This window comes from Squalius cephalus (genome assembly GCF_949319135.1).
Source record: "Squalius cephalus genome assembly, chromosome: 12".
Lineage (NCBI taxonomy): Eukaryota > Metazoa > Chordata > Actinopteri > Cypriniformes > Leuciscidae > Squalius > Squalius cephalus.
The window spans coordinates 7,563,091-7,578,242 of record NC_137133.1 but is presented as its reverse complement, the minus strand read 5'-3'; the positions used below and the strand labels follow the sequence as shown (position 1 = coordinate 7,578,242).

The window sequence follows — 15,152 nt, the reverse complement described above, 5'->3', positions numbered from 1 at the left end:
TTACCATTTTCTAAACTATAGCAAATAAATTGTGATGTGAGAAATGTTAAAGATGTCTGAATAAATTTTGGTTTGACTGTATATATATATATTATATATATAAAATATACTGTTATGTATAGCTTATATATAAACGTATATATACATATAAACAAACATCTTTGATTTTTTTTTTTTTTTTAAAGATTGTATTAGATTGGAAAGATTGAAAGTATTATTGATGTTGTGCAAGCTAAATGATTGACATCCAGATACAAAACAGTACAGCCATACAGACTGTATGCTGTACCTCTGTACATTTACATTTAAGGTTGCCATTTCTGGTACAAAGTTATACATTAACAGAAAATATACATAAATGAAAATGTTCATATAAATGAACAGAATGTAATATCAATGTTCAAATAGTAGCCTATGCTGTGTTGCCTCCATGACCTAATAATTCAAAGATATAAACTTATGTAATATCACAAAGCACACGTTTTGCACTGGTCTAAACTAGTTTTAGCACCAATGCATTATGTAAATTAGACTGTATCATACAGTAGCCTTATTAGAAAGGACCAATGCGTTTGTTCCATCAACCAAAAATCATGATTCAGACACAAGCCTAATTGAACTAGAAGTGTTTATTTGGACTACTAAAACCTGCACCTCCTGTTCGTGACTTTACTACTTTGCCACTTTTACTGCCATTTACAATTGATTTATTTTGGCTTTCATGTCATTTTTAATTTATTGAAGTCTTTTAATTAGAACTTTGTTTCTGCTGTTAATCAAATCCCATTTGGATGGTAGGCTAATACATAGTATGGACACACACACACACACTAGCTACGTCATTTAATTTACCACGCAAGCCAAGCTAAAATTAAAATTCTGCCACCTAAACAAAAGCTGTGGATGGCAAACTGCCCCCCTCCCCCTCGGCTTTCTCCCTTACTGCCTCATGTGCTCTGTGTCTGTCTACTCTGCAGAGTACATTCAACTCGCCCCGAATACATGCTCACTGTCTAACGCCGTGACCTAACCAAACGTAACCCTTAGGGTCCTCGTTAAATAAATCTCTTTAGCTCAATCCAGAAGCGATAGAAAACGTGTGATTTCGTCGCTAATGTAAATGGCTATCACATTAACAATAGTGCGTTATCTTGACGCCCGTCTCTCACTGGACGCCTTCACGTCAGCTGGTGCTATAGAAGTAATGAAGAGGTGAATCCACAGTCTAGGGACCTATTTGAGCACCGGCGTCCGCGCGATTCGCCGAGTCAACGTATGTTCTCCGTGCTGTTTTGAGTGTCCGTAACTTCTGTGCCGTGTACTGACATCATTTCATCATGCCTGGCAAGAAATGAATCCTGATTCAACGCTCGACTCACATAGAATCGCGCGCGGAGAGAACTTTGCTTCGCAACTCTTGTGTGGATACGGCACGCGCCACGGCAGCGCGCGGAGGATCAACAACTTTCCTCAGAAACAGCGCTAGCGTCCTTCCTATGTCGCTTCAAACCCTTCCATGTCACCAATTATTGTCGCTCTAATTGGACGAGCATGTTTCAGACACCATATCTGCTCAAACTCGGGGAAAACATCGTTGGTAAGCCTTGAGAAGCGGATAATAAATGACTTTTATGCGCCTCAGACTCGCGTCCTCACCAGGTGGACTGTGAAGAGACAGAAGAGGAATGTTTATCCGAAATTCATTGCCGCTTAGTTTGGGTTTTTTGCCGCTTTTGTTCAGTCACTGTTTTCTCTCAGTATTTCTTCCGTTATTGCAGGTAAGTTGGAATTAGCAGTTCAATCGTTGATGATAATTCATAGTGAAGTACAATAACGAACCGTCGCGAAAATGCACGTGTGGATTATCTAACGTTACTGCGCTGAGATTGATCAGATTTATAAATATATAGCTATTATCTTATAAATTTACATTTAAATATATATATAACATTTATATTATATAGTTAAAGTCATTAGCCTACGACAGTTAAATCAGTATGCTAAGGTTTGGGGAATAACGTTAGTGTTTGAAGATTTCACTTGAATGCACTTGTTTTATTTTGATTTTATTCATCTAATAGTTGTATTTACTACTAGAATACTTTTTATTCTACTCTCCTCTCAGTTCCAGCACTGGTTAAAGTCATTGAAATTGAACTGTTTTCTGGAGACTTGGCTTTTGGTCCTTTACTACTGTCCCCTGTGACAACAGTGCTCACAAGACTAGCAAAAGTGTTTCCAGGATGGCCTATTAGGGGGAGGCAGTGTCAGGGTTCACCCCTCAATACTCCCACTCCTCCGGGGGTCCGAGGCTCTGCGGTGTGGGTGGGTGCTCTCTTTGAGAGACCTCAGCCTCCACACACCCTTCATTCTCCACTTTAGTGGGAGGGAGCTCCCATTCGCCAGCGTGCCGAGAGAAAAAAGAGAGTGCTTGTGGTGTTCTCTTCATTGTAAATTCTAAGTACTATTGCGAAAAATCTCTTTTTACTATGCAAGTTTTTGCTGCACTATACATGGCATGGTGATGAAAGTGACAAAAACACTAATCTAATTTGTGCTGTTTTCTTCACCCTAGTTTGCAAGAGGGGAGCTCCAGAAGTCATGCTCTCGAACCACAGTGGCACTGCTGGAAGGAAGCTGCCAGTTGCCATGCCAGTGTAGGCCCTACCCACCGTTACCGCCTCCACCCCCTCCTCCACCACCCCCAAGGCTCCTGGCACCAACTGGTGAGTAGCTCTGCCCTGTAATTATGTCTCTGCAGTCCTGATTCATAGTTTTCAGTAACGTGAGACCTGGAGGGCTAAACATCCATAGAACTGCTGCTCAGGCCTGTTAATTCTACATATGTTTCAAGCCATGAATATTTAGATAACCTCTCTAAAGATGGAAAATAAAGATATGTGAACAAACTGCAAGTTTTGTCCACATACAGTACCTGCCGCAGTATTTCAATCACTAAAAACAGCGCAAAGTTCTTAAACGCTTAACGTGGCATAATTTACTAAAGGTGCAGTCACATTTACCTTTGCCTGGTGAAATTTCACTGGTGAAATCCAGCGGGAGAGGGAATTTTGTGAACATTCATGTTCAAGTTGGTCATGAGATTTGCTGCATGACAAATAGAAAGCTGCTTGGTTTGAAAGTGACTTCATACATCGCTATGCTATAGACGGACAATAGATCTTTTTTGCCTGTAAAATTTTGCCTAGATAAATGGATTTAATAGGGCCCTAGTTAACCTAGATAAATGTGTGCTATTATTTGACGCATATCCAAGTGTTTGGGGGGAGTGTTGAAGCTAAAGTATTAGCGTGCTTGCACGACATGGAGGCGCTGTGCAATCATTTGTGTACTTTTATTTGTGTAAACTCACATCAACAACAAAACTTTGTGCTTTTTTCATTTAAAGAAAACAAACAAGATGTGCTTTCTGCCGTCTCAGTCTCAGAGCTCATCACAAAAATGAACCGCAATTCAGCGTATAGGGTACTTGCCTCACACACATGAAAATACTCGTGATATCTATAGAAAGCTTGAAATGTCTACTTTTAAACGAACCAATTCGAATCGAAAACATATACTCTCTGGTTATGGAATCCGTATGAAAGTTGCATTTCCTATGCATACTGAGTGTCCACTATATTGCGGAGTTGGTGAGTCAGCATCGTCAACTTTATCTTTGCAGTCGACACTGACTAAGAAAACACTAGTTTATTAATAAATAATTAAAATGTCTCCTTGCTATTTTTTTTCAGACACATTCATAATCATTACTTTTGTCCGTGCTTTGCGGCAACCTTTATGCGTGGGAATAGGCTATTATATTATGCCTATATATAGCCTATTAAAGGCTCATGGTTTAGTATCCCAACCCCTCAGCATATGTTTAAGTTATTTAATTAATGTAAACATGCGATTAGTTGACCAATGGCTTGAATTAATGACTACTAGTCTTTGGCCAGGGGCAGCCCTAGAACACAGTTTGTAAGCTCAAACACATTTCTCTGCATCACCTCTGAAAGGTAGCTTTCTGTGTCTCTCAAATAAATCTTGCAATCTAGGATTTCCTCTAACAAGTGTGATTTTTATCTCAGTTGTCATGTTGTCAGAATCTGCAGTGAGTTCAATCCCCAAAATGAATGAATTGGCTGTGGCTGCACGCTTTGCCAGAAAGACGGGCGAGTTCATTTAATCATATTTTTTCGCCTTCCTTTTGAAGGTAGCTTATAAGCAGTTTAATAGATTGCTCTTCTTGCTGAAACAATTTTCATTTCCTGACATTTCCCGTTTTGAGAAATGGACGTGGCCGGAAAGTACGTTGCTGGGCGCAATTGACACAAAGCTCAATCCGCTTTATTACAGGGGGAGGAAATTTTAGATTTGTCATCAGGGTTCCCAGTCAGGCGCTCAGGAAAGCCAGATCAATGAGGCCTTAGCATTGAAAGGGTTGTGAAATCAATCTGCCTCTAGAGTTTTAGCCTTCTTGTTTAAGCCTGAGTAATGTACTCTCACAACAACAGCAAGCTCTTTGGGAAAGAGAATTTTCATAAGAATTTATGAAAAATAAATTAGTATGTGCCTTGCATCGATACCTGCCTCATGCATACATGCTTGATACATCTTCAGATCTGAAGCGAACAAAATCAATGTTTACCATGAGCAGCCTGAAAGACTTTTATGTTTTCAGTCTGTGACATGAAATGTTTGAGGGCGAAATGCAACATAGCTATTAACAACCGTGCAAGGGCTGAGGATTTAACTGTAAAAGGCGGTTTTGATAAGTAACCAGTTGAAGGCTGGTGACAGGCTTTGCCTTTAGGGGCGAAATGACTTTAACATTAGCTTATTAAAATTATTCATGAGGAAGTTGCATTTAATGAGGACTCCCACACCTGTCGTTATTGAAGCAGTGATAAAAGGTTTAAACTGAGCAATGTATTATTTGTGCAAAAGGAAAGGCAGCTTCAGAGGGCCCGATTGCAATAAGAAGTGTTACCGCCCTAAACCTAATAGTAGGATTAAATGTCAATTTGACTTTGAATGAATATTGGTGGCAATAAAATAACAAGATGGTTTTTTTAAGTCGCCATTTATCACACATCGTCTTAACCAGTTAGTCCAATAATTTTCCACAATGGATAATGCAACGCTGTATTGCTCTATATTGTATTGTCTTCATAATAATCCTTTTGGAGCAGACACATAGTACTAATTGAACCCAGAATATTGCCAAATTGTACACATTTTTATCTCAAGATTAGTCTGAATCTATTTTTAACAGAACTGCTGAGGATGTAGATGAGGGGAAGTAGATTAGATGGAATTGCTCCTGGGCTCTTGGAAAAGAACACACTCTTTTAAGCCCAAAAAAGGGCATGTGTGGCAGTCAGAAACGCATGGCAAACTCAGCTAACCTTTCAGATGTGCTCATAGACACTAGGATTGTCGTTGTGACAAATTATAGTAGCCTAAAAGCCCGAAGAGCCCGTCTTCACAGGCTTTTACCTTAAGCTGTGAAGAATTTGATATTATTTTTATGGTGCTAACCTTTGTGCCAATCAAGATGTGGTTTGCAGTGGCAGTAGTGGTCGCAAAAAAGGAAGTAGGATTTCCTCTTTTTGACCTTTTCCATCATCTAACACGCACTAACTTAAGGTTAATCTTTAAAAACTTTAATAATAATAATAACACTTTTAAATGTTAATCTTTAGCAAATCTCAAATTGTACATTACAATGTTGTGATGTCTAAATTCACTTATAGCATTTAAAACAAGTGATTTTAGATTTTGTGTTTTTTTGTTTATTTATGAATTTTTTACAAAAAGTTGCTGCCTAAAAACAACAGGATATCACAGAGAGCTTTGAAATGGCAAGTACTTCTTTGCTCTTGTCAGCCGCTCTCCCTCCGGGCCTGTCGACTTGACTCCCCCTCCTGACAATCAAAGTAAGGGAGAGAAAAAGCAAAGCCTATGTCTCCCTGTCCGGAGGGCTGTTTTGTCTTGCAAGTGTATCTGCCTGTTTATGCTAATTCAAAGCATGTCAACATTAGTTAAGCGTTTCAGTATCTTTGGAATTAATTAAGTGTAGCCAAATCAAAAACACATTGTGACACAAAACACAAATAAAGCGAAACAAATTCATCTGTCAATATCTTCTCATCAGGTGAAATCATGGCAGGTGACAGCACATTTCTGAGATAACCAGGCAATGTTTTTGCTTGTACAGCATGACGGATTGCAGAAAATTCTCCCGCGTATCACAATTCTGAATTATTCAAATGTGTGGAAGTAGGATAGCTTGCTATAGGGAAAATTGCTGTGTCAGAAATGTAAAATTGTTCTACACAGTGAGAAGGCAGTCAGTGGCTCTGCTTCTGTGAAGTGCTACAATACATAACAATGTAAAAGAATAGGTGTACAGTTAAAGATTGGCATACTTAAATGGGCCTTATTATGCTTTTCGACTTTTTCAACTTAAGTTAGTTTGTATAAAAAATATCTGCAAGGTTGCAAAGCTCAAAGTCCAGTCAAAAGGGAGATATTTTATTTAACAGAATCCCCTTTTCAAAAACTATGACTTGTTTGGACTACAACATTTTCCGGCTCTTATGAAGTCACAATATTACTAATTTAAATAATCTGCCCCACGAAATACTCAAAAAAAGGCTGTTAGGTCTGGTTGAGCTGCATTAGAGCAGACACTATTTTTTTCCACAACGTTTCCAAAACTTTTTGTTTGTCCTTTGTTTTTTTTGTCCTTTCTAAGGCTAATGAACTTAGGGCCCTGTTTTTACTTTCTAAGGCTGATAAACTTAGGACCCTATTTTAGCGATCTAAGCACATGGTCTAAAGCGCATGGCACAAGTGCACTTAGGGCGTGTCCAAATTAGGGCTGTCGCGATAACCGCAAAATTGTAAAACCGCGCTACTGAGAAGCCAACCGCAGAGGAATGCAAGTAACCGTAGCAACCGCGATTTTCGCATGTTTTCTTTTTTCATAAGGCTATACCCTTCTTGTTTTGAACTTTGTGCTTGTGTATTGAATGTTAAATAAGTTAATAATGATAACAAGACTGTTTTTATCATGGTGATTTGTACAGAGGCTTCATTGATTTGCTCTTAAGACTTACAGACAGTAAATGAGAGAGATCGACTGAGCGCGTGCGATTACCTGCGTCTGTATTTGAGGTCAAGTCATATGCGTGAAAAGCTTTCCGTGTCCAAGGAAAGCGAAATATTTGTCGTGTCATCCTCTTAACGTTTAAGGGGATTTACCATGAATGGCATCAGCAACAGCGCTGGTCAGCATTCCACAGCGCGAGGAAGCCGCGGGAATCAAAAAGCAGCGAGTCATGCATTGAATCAATACCATTTAAGCGTCAGCTTCAGCGTTACCCATGCGACGCATTGCTGGTCAGCTCAGCCTTGAAAAGTGGAGCTTAACTTGTTTCATTACTATCTTTTAAAGAATAAGCGTTTTTGAACGTGTTCGTTGAATGAACGGTTTAATGATTCACTCAAAGACAGTCCATTGCCGTAACAATGTAATGCGTGCTGATTGACAGCCTTTCAATGCGCAGAGACGCTGTTTAGTTTCGATTACATTGGTTACTGAAAATGTAGGTTACTCGTTTTTGTGCATGCTGACCACATGGTAAAACCTATTTATATAGCAACAAATAAATATAAATATATCTAAATAAATGGCGATAATACCGCATACCGTGCTATTGAGCCACTCAAAATTACTGCAAGGGAAATTCCTTCACCGCGACAGCCCTTGTCCAAATCCACTTTTGCTAGTTTAATGACGGGAAAAATGGTCGGCCTAACCGGCACATGGTTGTCCCTATTTTCTAAATGAGTTATGGGTGTGTTTTGGGCTTAACGTGCAAAAAAACAATCAGAGTCTCATCTCCCATTCCCTTTAAAAGCCAGTTGCACTCGCGCCATGGCGGATTCGCTATTTACATGGTGGAGTTTGCAAGCGGAAAGACTGAATGCTTCACCAGAAATGAAACAGACCTGCTTGTGCGAGAGGAAAGTGCGCAAGCAGACTATCTACGGGACAAGCCGGATTCCACCATATCTTTATGGACACAATATTAATCTTTTACATTGTAATCCTTTTATTTTTAATATTTGGCTAGTTTGTGTGCTGCTGCGTGTCCCTGTGTGTAATAAGCGGAGTGTACGCGCGTTGTGGATCCGCCTATAGTCACATATTACAAATGCGCCCTTTAAAGTCCCCATGAAATCAAAATTGACCCTATTTACTTTGTTAGCGCATATTACTAGTCTTGTGATGAACAATTAATCCGTGCAAGTAAATATAAAAACATTTTTTTTTTTACCATGGTAATCTTTAATCAAAATCTGAAAAGTTACTTCCGGTCTGGAATGGCGTCTTTTTCTGATGACGTAGGTTTGACGGCTTGGTTTGAAAACGCTTAACCACTCCCCTCAAACCGTTAGTCTGTTATGAGCGAGAGATTGAGAGGAGGAGCGCTAAGTAAAACCCTGCCCTCTGTTCAATATTCCGTTTCACTTGGAAATACGTCACAACACTGGAGAAAAGTCGTTTGCAACTTCCGGTTCATGCGGACTTTAAATAACAAACAAAAATGCGCCATTGAATTTAGACCCGGATTTTGTTGGTCAATGGCGCAGTCTATTTCAGTTGCCTCAAAACAGCAACGCACCAACAATGCGCCTGAACACACCGCGTTCTCAGACCAGCACGCCCATGGGCGCAAATGCATTTTGCCATTTAAACAACGTGGCGCAGGACGTGAAAATGATAACTGCGTCAGACTGAAACTAGCAAAAAACAATTTACAACACACTGCATTGTGCCGAGTTTATGATAGGGCCCTTAGAGTGGTTAAAATATTTTTTTAAACACTGTTCAGGAACATTTATAACCCCAACGTTTATCTGTGCACTGCAGATTTTATGGAGAACAGCTTGTTTTCTGTTGCTTTTGTAAGCTATCGCTTTTGTAAGATGGTTTACTGTTTTTTTACACCACAATTAATCATGAAAACATATTCTAGTACACCCCAAAAACAAAATCAAGACTTTGTAAAAGGGCATAATAGGACCCCTTCACTCACAGTAAACTATTTTAGTGCCATTTTGTTTTATTTCTCAGTGAATGTGTAGTATTTGCAGCTGAAAGAGTGTGTGTGTGTGTGTATTTACAGTGTTTTCCAAGATGTAGAAATGGTCATGTATGTTGCCTACATTTTACATCACTACATTTTGGCTAGCTCCGATTCCTGTTGCTGCAGTTCATAGATTAACCTTCTTTACTATGTCAAAGTGTGGACTGCAATGCAGATGCTGGTGAGCCAGGCTTATTTTACACTTTTTGATTTAATTTCAATTTTGGGTTTCAGATGTTTCATTCTAGGGTTGTTCATAAATCTTTTCTAACAGAGGAAATTTCAAAGCTACCTTTCTTCATAGACACAAGATCTTGTCCGCTGTATGAGTACTGGACCATAGTGCAGGAGGATGAGGGGTGTAACTCCCGCTGATTTTTTCGCTGACTGTGAAATTGAGAAATTCACCTGGCATAGAGTAGAGAATCTGATGATTAAGGAGCCATTCACCTCTACTCACACACTCGTACATTCACCTTCCCTTCTGTCCAATGTGTTGTCAAGCTTATCTGCTAATGTTACATTGGACATTGGTAATTTGAGGAGCATTAGTAGATTGACAATCATTGGCTGAAAGCCATGCAGTTGTTGTATGCACAAGATGGAATGCTAAGCTGCAAATAAGTTCAAGACCCTCGAATAGTCTTAGCTTCGAGGCCATAAAGCTTTTTTATGTACTGCTGATGAATGCTTTCCAGTTTAGGTTAATTACATAGTAGAGAAGCTAATCACGATTCTCATGATGCAGCAGTTTGCATTTAGTTTTACTGTTTTATTTGTAGTGTGCCTTTACCTGTACTTAAATGCTATTTGAGAATATAATAAAAATCATAATAAGGTGTTTCATCAACTTTCAGATTATTTTCTGCAATGAAGAATCAATTTTAAGTGTCATATTTAGGGCTGCATGTTGCCAACTATACTTCACAATACAATTTATGATACAGGTGTGCAGATCCTTATAGTGTAGAGCAGGTAAAGCCCTAGGAGAAACATAATTGGATTTTAAAACCGTTGCTTTCAACAGTGCTATCTGGGATAGGCACATATCTTTGCAGATAAAACGAACTGCTCCCCTTTTAAGAATCAAGATTTAATGTTGTGAACTTTGTACATTGTGTCATGTCTTGGCTGAGTTGTTTTGCCACCTGTGTGAATCATTTAGTCTGCTTAATCTCCACCCTTTCTTACTATCGACCTTAAGCTTGCATTCAGATCTGCCTCTATGTCCCCAAAATCCAATCAACACCCGATGGATAGAAGTCCTCGCTCAACCTTTTTTTTCCGATAAGTCGTTTCACTTGGATGTACATCACAATATGAAAGAAATGGAATCTATCCTCAGATAGATTATCCGATTCATGATTTTGATTTCATGACATTTTAAATTCTAGTTAATAGAAAAAATCTGAAAAATCGCCCAGCCCTAGTGCACACACATCAGGAGCAGTGAGTGGTGAAAACACACACACACACACACACACACACACACACACACACACACACACACACACACACACACATACACAGACAGACACACACTGCAAACCGTGGACACCCACGGGCATTCAAAAAAGAATTCCCAAAAGAATATCAATAATCAAACCTAAAATAATAAATAAATAAAATTTGTTAAAGAGAACTAGAAGCATGTTGCAGCCATAATCACAAAGAACTGATAGAGTAAAATATTTTTTGAATTATGTTAAAATTATTAACAGAGGATGTCTGATTCAGTTGGGAGTGGGATCTCTGTAGCTACTACCATAAGGCTGATTGGTCTGTTGTTTGGATGTGGGTGTTACATTTATTTATAATGTTAGTATATAATTAAGAGAAGGACTCAGTTTAGACGAGAATCGTTACCTTCTACTAAAGTGGCTATTCTGAGCTGTTTCCGGGATCGGGCTTTCCTTATTGATTTAATTAGCTTTTTATGTTGGAAAGGATGCCAGCAGGCAGTTGAACGACCAACTGTTATTTCACTCAGAAACTTGGCAAAAGGTCTAAATCAATAATGAAAATGCACCAGGCAGCACAACGAGAAAATTAGCTTACGGTATTCACCAGAGGTCAAAATAAATTAGAAAAAAAATCCAGTCACAGACATTTCTATCTGGGTGGGATTAGATTTCAGTACTGTAGTCTGAGATGTTTGAAACATTTAGCATGCAAATTATGTAAAATAATATTTAACTCAAAACTTGACAATAAGTTACTGTGAGAAACATTATTTTCGTTGTTTTGAAAATATATTTTTTTTTTAAATCTGTAAAATTCTAGTATGTGCACGTGTGAACAGGAAACATTAAAGTCACGCAATATCTCTTTCTTGCTCTTGTTCTTCCTCTTGCACATCTAGCCCAATGCCGCTGAAAATGTCAGGAGTTGTGGTGGAATGTCAGGAGTCACGGTCTGGCTCAATCACATCCCCTCAAATGAACGGACGGGACGTGCTCGCCGGTCTGGCCTTGCACCAGGCTCCTAGCTTTAATTAAAGAGTGCTTTAGGATGTGTGCCAAAGACTGGAGTGTCGCCTTCATCGATCACCCTCACCGTCTCATCTAGCTTTCCACACCCCCACAGCTTTTGAATCATCTTTGTACATCTTTTTTATTTTTTCATTTCTCCACTCATCGTCATTGGATGATGGAGTGATGTTTTCCCGTTGATGACTAACTAGGTAGGATGGGGGAAGCAGCAGTTGCCTGCAGGCTCTGCACTGACCTTTGCTCGGATGCACTTTGTCATGAGTGTGGATGAGCCACCCACAGGGATGGAGGCCCACGATTGCTCCTTCCCTCCGCCTGCAGACTTTCCCATTGTACGAGTAGAGCAGAGGCCCTCTCTACCTGCGCTTGTGATCAAACGCAAGAAGTCTGTGGCTCGGGTGACAGAGGATAAAAGTGGGCACACTGGGGGCTCTAGTTCTGCAGAACGAAGGTCTCGGCATCTGAATATATGCAGAATCAAAGCCAGTGATATCCACTTCTTGCTTGTGGAATATCTGAGACCATTCAAGTACAAGCAGATGGTACTGCAACCAAAGAGAGAGTGAGAGTAAAAAAATGTGAGCCCATACTCTAACTGAGCATTAAGAATTCGTCTGGAGTTGAAAATTCTTGTAAATTACTTAAAAGTCCCTGACACTGCTCCTTGTTTGGCAGTCTACCAGAAAAATGTGCAGAGCTCAACTCAGATGGAGTTATTGTTTGTTTTTATATCTGGAAGCCTGTCAGTCCTCTTATTTTAAAATCAGTTTTGCCCAGGCAATCCAGAGCCATGTAACTCCATTAAACAGGAGAGCAGGTACAAAAATAGCCTAATCTAATAGGCCTGGTTCTCTCTGTCTTCATAAGACCAACCCTCTGATATGTCTGCTGCTCCTTTATCATCGACAGGAGATGCTACTATTCACAGTGTGCACGTTGCATCAAAATTTCACATGCATTAACATTGAATTAAGAAATTGTTTTCATTTGTGGTTTTGCTTATAAGACATTAAGTTTAAGTTTTAGTGTAGCTGTTGAAACATGGATTGATCAAATAAATGCAGAATAAGAAACTTATTTCAAAAACATAAAAAAAAATTGTACCTACCTAAAATTTTTAAATGGTAGTGTATGTTTACACATATTAGTAAATATTAAATTTTATGCAGTGTGAAGTAAATGGAAACGGATGTCAATTGAACATGCAATCTAATTTTATAGACAGTGATGCATTTGCTGGCATTTTATCGAAGTTTAAAGGGGTAGTTCACCCAAAAAAGAAAACTTATCCTCATGTTGATCCAAACCAGTATGGCTTACTATAAAAATAAGATATTTTGAAGAATATTTTTCCTTTTGTCCATATAATGGGACTGAATTGACTTTCATTGTATGAACACAGAGATGTTTGGATCTTTTGGTTTGACATGAGGGCGAGTAAATGATGATAGTATTCATTTTTGGGTGATCTGTTTAAGAGTCTAAAAGGCTCCTATTGGATCACAGTGTCCCTTTTCCCATGCGTGTCCACTACATTCCCTACAAATGCACAAGGATCCAATTACTGAGTTCATCCAAGCTAGACACTCATTTCCACTGGAGGTCATATCTTTCGGGCAGCCATCTTTTCTCGGTAAGAACATAGTGTGTGTTGGGCCATTTGAGACTAAGGAGTCTTCAGAAGACAGGCCTTGTCTTCCAGGCAGCCACTACACTCATTACCGAATATTAGTCATTTCACTCTTTGCTGTAAGTTATCAGACTGAGAGCATGTGCAGAAAGACACTGAGGGCCTAGAAGCAGACAGATCTTTTGTTGATATCAGAGGAAATAAAATCACTGCTGGAAAATGTGCTTGATCTTTGAAGTCTTAATGTATTGGCATTAAAGTTGTGTAATGAACCAGTATACATTCTTATGTAGATGTTTTAAAGTCACTCTGTGGTGAAAATCAAGTTTTTAAAGTTGTTTATATGTCTGTGTGGTGTTTTTAATATGCTTTAAGACAAACCATGTGCAAATTCAAAGTCAACACCATTGCTGAGCATTTTCTCTTTAAAACTGCAATGAACTACAGACAGTCTCAAAAAGGTTTGAAATCGCTGGTGTTTCTGACATCACAAACTACCTAGGAACCAATCATGTCAACGTGCCGGCAGGCTTTAGCATGTTGTCATTATGCTGCGAAGCAGGGGAGTCTCAAGAAAAGCCAGGTTATCCTGGTATATTTTTCTGTTAATATGAAAAATTGTAGTTTTAGCAATATAGCGGGTGTATGATGTATATTATGATGTTATAATCAACTATATGCCTTTCTCCACTGACGTTCTGAGTTGTTCAAAGGGTTTCTGATGATTGTTGGAACGTAGCTGCCTGACTCTGAGATATGGAATAGGAACATGGTTTGTGTAACATTAGTAACACATTATTAGCTGTTTGATAACATAGTCAAACAAAAGGCTAATCATATTAATTGCCGTTATGTGTCCGACATTGTAAAAGACCAACACCATTGTGCAGCGTTTACCTCAGTAAGTTGGCCAAGTGAATCTCTGAGCCGGTGTGAGTGAGTGGAGGTGGTGGGGCTAATTTTCATATTCATAGATCCGCGTATACTAAATGTAGCAAGGGTGTAGAGTTACATCCAAGCTATTTTAAGGCATGAAGAATTTTTTTTCACAGGAAAAAACATTTAAAAAGGTTATTTTGGTGATCAAAGATGAGTTTTAAGGGATACAATTATTGACTACAGGGGGACTTTAACAAATGGGCAAATTCACTTTTATATTTAAATGAGGTCACTGAGGCCTTTCTTTCTGCCTTCTTTATAATGTATTTTGATTTCTGGCTGTGTCATGGTTCATCAGTAAAGAATCTGACTTGATCAATATAAGAGTTACTTTCTGCTCTGTTGAATTATTTTCACAGTTATATGTTTGCGTTTTTCTGTCCGTTTGGGGTCATCGATCAGGATGATAAACCGCAAGAGAGAAGCCAATCTGAAGTTGCTGATGCATTGGTCTCGACCCAAGGGAGAATTATTCAGTGATTTATACTCCAAAGCTGCTGGCTAATACCTCACAGCCTTTTATTTAATGGGAGGTTTGAGCGAATGAGGAATAACAGAGCGATGTTTCTAGTATTTCTCCTGTGTAACAGTGTCACAGTGTACCAGTGCTCTTTTCTATTGAAATAATGCTGATTCCCGTGCTAAAGACTAAAGAACTCCTCTAAAGAACTAGAGATGCACCGCTACTTCTTAATCAGGAAGTTAATGAATGTCAAATTCTTCCCTCAGATATCAGACAGATTATTAATCGATACATGTTAAATAATTGGCAAGAAGAGTGGAATATATGCTAGAATAATAAACTATATGAAACTCATCCCGAAATTACAAACAGACTTTATATCACTCTTAAAACTAGACTTGATCAAGTGGTCTACACCAGATGCCATATGCTTTTTTGCTTAAAGGTGAAGACCCAAATTT

The 15,152-nt window shown here is 38.9% G+C and overlaps 1 protein-coding gene across 2 annotated transcripts in view; it reads left to right on the top strand.

The window, feature by feature from the left end:
- Positions 1–968: 968 nt before the first annotated feature.
- The window catches only part of prima1 (proline rich membrane anchor 1), a 45,281-nt gene continuing 31,097 nt past the window's right edge, over positions 969–15,152 (top strand). Inside the window, exons 1-2 of one of the 2 annotated variants that reach the window (XM_079887322.1) lie at positions 969–1,597; positions 2,576–2,726. In XM_079887322.1, the coding sequence (XP_079743448.1) occupies positions 1,517–1,597; positions 2,576–2,726 (232 nt within the window). In that variant the 5' untranslated portion in view covers positions 969–1,516. Of the gene's footprint in view, positions 1,779–2,575; positions 2,727–15,152 lie in introns of both variants that reach the window. The other variant, XM_079887321.1, reaches the window with a different exon arrangement.